Source organism: Lycium barbarum, chromosome 8, assembly GCF_019175385.1.
Source record: "Lycium barbarum isolate Lr01 chromosome 8, ASM1917538v2, whole genome shotgun sequence".
Taxonomy (NCBI): domain Eukaryota; kingdom Viridiplantae; phylum Streptophyta; class Magnoliopsida; order Solanales; family Solanaceae; genus Lycium; species Lycium barbarum.
Genome location: NC_083344.1, coordinates 122,743,589 through 122,753,092, shown reverse-complemented (window position 1 = coordinate 122,753,092; position 9,504 = coordinate 122,743,589). Strand labels below are relative to the sequence as shown.

At 33.5% G+C, this 9,504-nt stretch overlaps 1 protein-coding gene across 1 annotated transcript; it reads right to left on the bottom strand.

Moving 5' to 3' along the window:
- Window positions 1–7,222: 7,222 nt before the first annotated feature.
- Window positions 7,223–8,690, bottom strand: LOC132605393 (protein SLOW GREEN 1, chloroplastic-like; the record flags this gene model as incomplete). Its single annotated transcript, XM_060318552.1, has 1 exon — window positions 7,223–8,690. A coding segment is annotated over one exon (1,155 nt), but the record flags the coding sequence as incomplete, so codon positions are not given.
- Window positions 8,691–9,504: the final 814 nt, after the last annotated feature.

Here is a 9,504-nt window from a genome sequence, read left to right as displayed (position 1 = left end):
AACATGTTCCACAAGTAACATTACAAGTTCATTGTCTTCTCCTCACCCACCCAACACCCCCAACCCTTACCCCTCAACCTTCCCACACCCTGCCACCCCCGAACCCCCACTCCCCACCCTATACACCACCCAAACTACCCCCACCTCACACCACCACCTCACCACCCCTACACCACCCTGTCCCACCACTTAACCACCCCTCCTACCCCCACCCCACCACCCCTATCCTTATCACCACCTAGCCCCAACCCCTACTTCTCATCTCCCTACCACCACCCCCCTATTTCTCAACTTTGCAAAACTAGATACCTTGTGAAAGTAGTAACTTTTAAAAATAGCAACTTTATAAAAATAGCCGTTTTTTAAAAATATTACTTGCAAAAAGTAGCTACTTTTCAAGAATAGTAATTTTGAAAGTAGTCACTTTATGAAAGTAGTCCATTATCATAAATAGTCATTTTGTGAAAGTAGTTACCTTTAAAAACTAACGACTTTGCAAAAGTAGCCATTTTTAAAAATAACCTCTTTGTGAATGTATTAAAATAACCATTTTTGCAATGTGCCTTTCTAAGATTGTGGCCACTTCTGTAAAGTAACCATTTTTTTAAAAAGTGACACAAAATGACTACTTTTGTATAGTGGCCTTTTTTTGAAAAATGACATATGAGCCCGTTTGGATTGGCTTACAGCTTAAAGCTGTTTGCAGCTTATAAGCTGAAAAAAATAAGTTGGGGTAGTCCAACTTATTTTTTTTGGCTTATAAGCTGTTTTCAGCTTATAAGCTGCTTTAGATAAACTAAGTCAAATGGGTCCAATTATTTTTTTGAGCTTATTTTAAGCATAAAATGACTTTAAGCTGGCCAGCCAAACACTCAAAAAAGCTGAAAATAGCTTATAAGCCAACTTATAAGCCAATCCAAACGGGCTCATAAAAAGTTGCTAGTTTTGCAAATTTGCATTTTCGGTAGTTTTGCAAGAAATACATTTTTGCAAAAATAATCATTTTTATGTCACTTTTCAAAAATGACCAATTTACAAAAATGGCTAGTTTACAAACATAGTCACTTTTTTGGGTTGTCTTCAAAGTGCAAAGTAGTCATTTTTTTTGTTGTCTTAGAAAAAGACCACTTGCAAAGGTATGCACATAGTTGGTTATCGTATAAAAATAGCCACTTTTGTGAAAGTATTAAAATAACTATTTTTGCAATGTGTGATAGTGGCCACTTTTGTAAGGTAGTCTTTTTTTTAAAAGCGACACAAAAATGACTACTTTTGTAAAGTGGCCATTTTTTGAAAAATGACAAAAAGTTGCTATTTTTGAAAATTTGCATTTTCGGTCATTTTGCAAGAAATTTATTTTTGCAAAAATAACCATTTTTATGTCACTTTTCAAAAATGGCCAATTTACAAAACAAACCATTTTTTGTGTCACTTTAAATAAATGGCTACCTTACAAGCATAGTCACTTTTTTGAATTGTCTTCAGAGTGCAAAGTAGTCATTTTTTGGTTGTCTTGGTAAAAGCCCCCTTGCAAAGATATGCACATATTTGGTTAACATATAAACACAACCACTTTGTGAAAGTAGCATCTTTTTCAAAATGCGGGTGGGAATGGGGGGAGGGGGTAGAAGGCGAGAGGTAGTTAGTTGGGAGGGTAGGAGGTGTGTGTGGTTAGGGGGTTGGATTTATATTTCCGTCAAACCAAACACTAGAAAATGTTTTCTGAAAATATTTTTCGCATCCAACCAAACACAAGAAAATAAGTAAGAATATCATTTGTTTTCCAAGAAATCATTTTCCATCATACCAAACACACCCTTACTCTAACATATTTTTGCACGGATTGTCATTTGAATGCATTGGTCTTTAATTTTTGTCGCTCATATTTGTAGTCTATAATTTTTGTCCCTATTGCTTATTTACTGAAAATATCTAGATATGCTTTGCTCGGCATAAATTCTGTAAATTTTTTATATTCAGAAACTAAACTCTTGCCTTGCTCGTCACAAGTTTTGCAGGAATTACGTTATGCTAAATAAATTGTGTAGTATTTTTCAGATTATGTTAAGTGTTGAAAGTTTTGCCTTTTCCAGCATAATTGTGTGGATGTGATGTTAAATATGCCGAAACTAAACGCTAACTATGCCAAGCGAAATCCAAAGTTATGTTTTTTTTTCTTCAGATTATGTTGAAAATTGAAAGTTTTGACTTATCCGGCATAACTTGTGGGATGTTATGATACATAAGCTGAACCTAAACGCTAACTATACCGCCAAAATTTAATTTATGTTGTGCCCAGGGGCGGACGCACATAGGCTCCAAGGGTGTCATCCGACACCCCTTCGCCGGAAAAATTTACTAAATATGCATATTTAACTAGTATGAAAAATTAAAATAATGATACAAATAATATAAGCTCACACTCCCAAGCAATTAGTTGTTTCTAGCTCGGCTGGTCCAGCACTTAAATAAGACTTAAGTAGAACGTGGTCAGGGGTTCGAACTGAGTTGATTACATGTTTTTTCATCTTTTGTTTAAATATTTTTCTGTTCTTTGGCAGTGTTTTAAAAGGCGGGGGCGTAAGGCGGGGCGTTTTACATACGCCTCGACGAGGCGTAAGCCTCGAGGCACGGGGCGTAAGCCCCATGGGTATTTAATTTTTAGTATTTCTTAAAATAATATAATTACAATAAATATTTTTAAATAGGTAAAATTACATAAAAAAGAAAAGAAAACTATATATATATATATATATGTGTGTGTGTGTGTGTATCCTCACAAAAAAATGATCAAAGCAATCCATTATACACCGCTTATAACTTGTAATTATATATAACATAATTTTACAAGTATAAACAATACAATGAAATAAAAGCTATTATGAAATGCAAATCAATTCTAACATTTTAACTTTCAAACACCGAAAAAAACATAGTTTCTTAAAACACTATTACTATCATACTATTCATTTTATCTCCCTATAAGCAAATAATCAATAAAATTTATCAATATTACAATTAAAACATAACTTCTTCATGAACAAAAAATAAAATTATATGATAATTCTGATACATAGGACTTATGACCAATGACAAGTGAAAATGTACAATTCCGCTATGTGTTTTTTTTTTTTTTTAAATTAAGTGATATTCACCCTCAGGACGTCCTCAAATAGTAAATATCCAATACTACGACTTGTTATATGAGTTACACCCAATCTTCTATTTCTATAGATGAAAAAATATTAAGTATCATTATTTTGTTAAACAATTATGAGGGTGAATGATTTTAATTAAGGAATTTAAAATATAATTTGTGTAAGAACTGTTAGGCGAGCCCTGAGCGTTGGGCGTTAGGCGTGTTTAAGGCGTACGGTTGGGCGCTTAGGGCGTAAGCCTCATAGGAACTAAGCCCCGCACGTTAGCCCTAAAGTGTTTTGCCACTACCCTGCCCCGAGGCGAGCCCCGGGACGAGTCCTAACACTGCCTTTTAAAACAATGTATCTTTGGTAAGATGGTAGTTAATGGGCTTCCACAATGGACCGAAGCAATAGTTTTCATTCAATTTGTAATGTTTGGGGATTAGGCGTATTATATGTTGCTGTTTCAATTTTAACCTTTTTGCTTTTCTATTCTTTCATCTTTTTTCTTAGCAATAAAATTGGCTTAATACCTAGATGGACCCTTAAACTTGGCATGTTTTGTAAGATAAGCATATAAACTTATAAGGTGACCAGATAGACACTTAAACTTACTCAAAGTGTATTTTTCAAGTTTTTCAGTTGTTTTGAAAACAAAAACTATATTTTTCAAACACTCACAATTTTCATGGCCAAACAAGCCCTAAATATATCACAATTTTTATTTTTTTTTAAATGCAAAAATAAGGCAAACGCATATACATGAGACTATAAATGTGCACTTAAACCAATAAATACTCGCTAATCGCAATTTTGCAGCTTTCAATTAACTCGATTTTTTTTTACACTTGAATAATTAAAAAACAATAACTTTAACCAATAAAAATCCTTAAAAAAAAGAAATTTCTAAGTTCAGTATTTCAAGTGTAAAAGAAATTTCAAATTAAGAAAACTGTAAAGCCGAGAAGAAAATCCTTAAAAAAAGAAATTTCTTAATTTGAAATTTCTTTTTTTAAGGATTTTTATTGGTTAAAGTTATTGTTTTTTAATTATTCAAGTGTAAAAAAAAAACCGAGTTAATTGAAAGCTGCAAAATTGCGATTAGCGAGTATTTATTGGTTTAAGTGCACATTTATAGTCTCATGTATATGCGTTTGCCTTATTTTTGCATTTTAAAAAAATATTTTGTGATATATTTAGGGCTTGTTTGGCCATGAAAATTGTGAGTGTTTGAAAAATATAGTTTTTGTTTTCAAAACAACTGAAAAACTTGAAAAATACACTTTGAGTAAGTTTAAGTGTCTATCTGGTCACCTTATAAGTTTATATGCCTATCTTACAAAACATGTCAAGTTTAAGGGTCCATCTAGGTATTAAGCCTAATAAAATTAGTTATGAGTTTTTGAGTTGATGCCTTATATAAAAGAAAAAGTATTACCAACATTTTTAATTAGACTATTGTGATTACATTTAAAATTGTTGGGTTGTATTAACGAATTCTCTCCGTTTCTTTTTACCGGTCCAATATAGACTTTGTACTTCTTTTGAAAAATCATTTATTAAGTACTTATTTTACTAAGTTGTACATATTAATTTGGATTTGAAAATCTTACTTCAACTACTAGTATCCTAATAAATTTGAAGAAATAGTTACATGATAAGGGTTTAAAATTGAAATATCTTTCCAACGGTATATTATGGAGGTCAAGGGGACATCTGTACAAAAAGTTATGGCCATTTTACTGAAGGATTACAGAGCAGTCCGTTGACTGGTCATGTTATACGAACTTATTATACGGCCCATATAATTTTATACGGACCGTATAACTCGTCCGTATTTCATGAAACTTCAAATCGACGTTCTGGTTTCAGCTATGATAAAATATGGTCATATTATACAGACCGTATAACTTTATACGGACCGTATAATATGTCCATATAACTTCCGCCTCATTTTTGTATAAATTCAAGACTTCAGTTCTTTTATTTCATTATTCACAATTCCAAGCCCTAGCAACAATCCAAAACATCAAGGTCAGTCAATCCAAACCCTTCCAACTCAATTCTAACATATACTCTAATAATCTAAGCAAGAAATCATTTTTCCTAAACTAGGGTTTTCAAGAAAACCCATCTCAAGGTTCAAGAATTCAAGATTTTGGAAATCTTCTTCAAAGTTAAAGTATTTAATTCAAGTTTGGAGCATTACCAGGTATGTAGAGTTACTATCTACGTGTGGGAACATCATTGTTCTTCCGTACGCCTCATAATCCATAAATTATTATTCTTTACGAAAACTAGAATTTCTATACCGTGCTCATGATAACCCTAGGTCCATGTCCATGATTATATTATGTATGAATTGTTATAATTCCATCATTGAGTTCTTAATATTTCTTTATGATTATTAAGAATCTGTCCGTAATCTATGAAAAACCCATATATCCCATTTTATGGGTTCATGGATGCTAGTTTATGATATATTATGCTATTTTCAAGAAAATACTATACATATTTTACAAGTTCATGTAAGCAAGCTATAATTCATGATATTCATGTACAAGCAAGTTATATTCATGAAAACCATGGGCAGCAAGTGCCACTTATTTTACATGTCCATATTTTTGGGAGTTGCTTTAATTACCGAGGAGGGCTTCAGATAGCCTAAAACTATGTAGCCACCGTAGGATGAGGATCGCTCCACCCATGTCCCAGACGATATCTCATAATGATTGGATCCTTTCATAATATTATTAAACCTCATGTCCCTGGCAAGGTATGAGTGTTCTGCTGGTAGGACGCAAGTACCAGACCATGTTATTGGTTATATTTACTGCTCTCCCTACTTACGATACTTTACGCATGATATATATGTATATGTACTCATGTTCATGATCATGTTTTCAGTTTCAGTTCTTATCATGTTATTCCATGTCCCGTGTTATTTCTTCAGTTGCTTTACATACCAGTACATTCAATGTGCTGACGTCCCCTTTTATTTGCCCGAGGGCCTGCATTTCACGATGCAGGTACTGATTTACAGGACGACACATCTGCTCAGTATGACAGCATTCGTATTAGCTTATTGGTGAGCCCCATCTCATTCGAGGTTTAGTCAACTCTTTATTTAATGATTAGCTATGCATCTAAGGTATGCTGGGGGCCTTGTCCCAGCGAGTATATTTTCCATGTTCAGACTTATGTTAGAGTTTTCATAAACTAGACAAGTCAGTTATGTCATGTCACACTTTCGGAGTCGTATAGCCATTTTGGCTCATTCATGTTATTTCTGCACTCATGTTTAAACAAGTATTTTGATTAAGTATTATGACTTATTGCATTTTGTAAAGGCTCATCATGTATTCACATTATATTCCGCTCATGTTATGCCTCATGATGATTCAGCAAGCCATGTGGTTCGCTCGGTCACATGCAGTAAGGCACCGAGTGCCGTGTTTCGCCCAGGCCATGGTTCAGGGCGTGACAGTTATTGTACATCTTTTGATTGTAACTCCACCCAGCATTAACTTTTAGCTGTGTCTGAAAAACACTACTACTTAACTTCAACTCCAACATATAATCTTGAAACTAGATAAGCAACTTAATGGTAAACAAAATGTCAAGCTTGAAGCTCAGACGAAGTTTACCTTGTATTCTTCGTATCTGTCTCAAAAACATAAAGTATCTTGTCCAACACTAATCTTCCCTCCATACCACCCAAAGAGAAACATCAAAGCACATATAGGTTAAAGAATAAACCGAGAATTGAATTAATGTGGAGGTCTAGTTCGCAGAATGACCAACGTTTATTAAGGATCTTCGAAAGACAGCTAGCAGTTTGACAACTTTCGAGAAACTGATGTCATTTCCAACTCCAAGTCAGTAAAATTCCCTTTTGGGGCTTCAATTAAAAGTATAGTGTGCCATAAATTATATACTTGTTTATAATTCAAGAACAATTGATATATAAACATATAGTAAAGGAGCTAAACTGCAAACGACTACACTTGTTTCAATGAAACAGAGCACTCTTGCAGCGATCTTTTTATCTCCATAAGCACCAAAATTTCCCATTTAATATCAGTATCCATAAGACACAAGCAAATAGAACTATATATTTCATTTGGAAAAAGAAAAAAGCAAAGTTACAACTTACAATTATTATTCTCTTTTTTCACATTTGCTTAAATTGATTAGTACACCAAGTCACTAAAAATACATCTGCACAATTAAAACCCCGAGCACCACTCCCCTCGACTAGCTTTTTTTTCAGTGTCTCAATTTGAAACTTATTGCTGCAACTCAATAAAACTACCTACATTCCAAAACCAACGTAATAAAATAAATCTAAATATCTAACAAGCAACCACCATAAATAAACTAAAACATACATTGTTAATTCTTTGATTCATGTCTCTCACTCTCCACTTTCTGTGAAAAATGCTTTGGTGCAACCAAATTATCATCAAAATACCTAGCATAAGGATGCCCTTGTGGTACTAATCTCCGATACTCCTCGAAACACTTCTCTGCCTCGTCTTTTTTCCTCAACAAATCATGTATTATCCCTTGACACAAATAAGGCCTAAAATCCTTTGGCTCCTCCTTCACTAACTCTTTATAAACCTTCAAAACCTCCTCATATTTACTCTCAATTACCCAAATTTGTGCAAGCAAAAACATAAAATCCCTCAACTCACTCTTTTTACTCTCCTTTTCACACATCTTGATCCCCTCTTCAACTTTTCTCTTTATTTCTTTCAACTCCAAAATCGACTCTTCTTGCGACGCCACCATCACCAACCCATGATAAGCCTCGACGCGAAAAGGGTCATTTTTTAAAATCTCAGTGAACCCAATTTTGGCCAATTCAAGTTCCCCATTGTAAACATGTAAATGAGATTTCAACAATGGCCATTCGGTTTCATTTGGCTCTAGCTCTATCAACTTATCAATTGTCTTAATAGCGTCGACTACTTTTCGATTCTTTATTTGAATTTCCATTAAATTCCTTAGAGCATTAACATCATTCGGGTTCAATACCAATAACTCTTCAAGACCCTTTTCATTTTCCACATCAAAGTTTGAATCTTTAAACTTTGTTTCTGTAGTATGTGAGGAAAAAGGCGAAAAAGCAAAGGCAGGTTTGGGGTAAAAATAGAATCTTGACAAGAAAAGGGAAGTAGCTGTAATGGTGGCTATAATTGTGTGTTTGAGAAATGAGAATAGAAGTGCATTTAAAGGTTGGTTGTTAAGATTTTGAGCCGAGGGTTTATGAAAAACAGCCTCACTACCTAGGTCTGCGTACACTTTATCATCTGCAGACCCCACTTGTGGGACGACACTGAATATGTTGTTGTTGTTGTTGTTAAGGTTTTGAGGGTTTAAGGATTTAGGGGTTTGAGGGTTTTGGAAAGGAAATGAGGATGAAGATGAAGAAGAGGCTTTGATGGGTAAGAAAGAGGGGAACAATGGGGTTCTAAAAAAGGGAGAAGAAAAGGGTTTCAGAATGATTAGAGGATGGTGATGAAGTGAATGGGTGATTTCTTGTCAATTTGAATTGTTTTAGCAGCAAAAGTGTTTAAGGTGTTCATGGTGATGAAGAAAGTAGTGAGAGAGCTGTTAAGCCCAGGTGATAATGGAGGTAAATTGAGGACACGTTTTTCAAGAAAAAGCAGTTGACAATGGAGGCAATGATTTGGGCTTTCCTTCAAAAACAAGGAACAAAGAGAATAGAATAGTACTTTACTTAATGAGGGTTCTTTAGGTGGCCCAAATTTTATCTTTTATCTTTTACTAGACGGCCTATCCCGTGCTGTGCACGGGCCCAACACTTTAGATTATATTGCATGTATGTGTATGTAGTTGTCTTTGAATAGTCAATATATATATTATGTTCAAAACACGATTAATATAACATTGTAGTTTGTGCTTCGTATCTAAAATTTTATTCTAATTCCAATTATTAAATTAATTTTACATGTTTAAAACGAAACAAAGTAGAAATTGATTTTCTATTTAAACGAAGAAATACTATTTTTTAATTTTTGGTAAATATTCTCGGTTTAGCTCATTTTACTTGTCCTGTTGTCTTTTGGATGGTTTTTTAAGAAAACGTTGATTAGAATTATAATTTAACTAATTTACTTTATTCATTATTTGATCTCCATTTTATATTTTTTTACGTCATTAATCTCTTTTCACATTTATTAGAGTTAGAATAAAAATAAAAAAGTAATTAAGTTCTATCTTATTTTAAAATATAAATATTTTAAGTATATTTATTTTAGTGAACATAACAAATAAATGACATGGCGGAATAGCAAATACAACAGTTTAATATCTAGATTAGATCTCAGGCTAA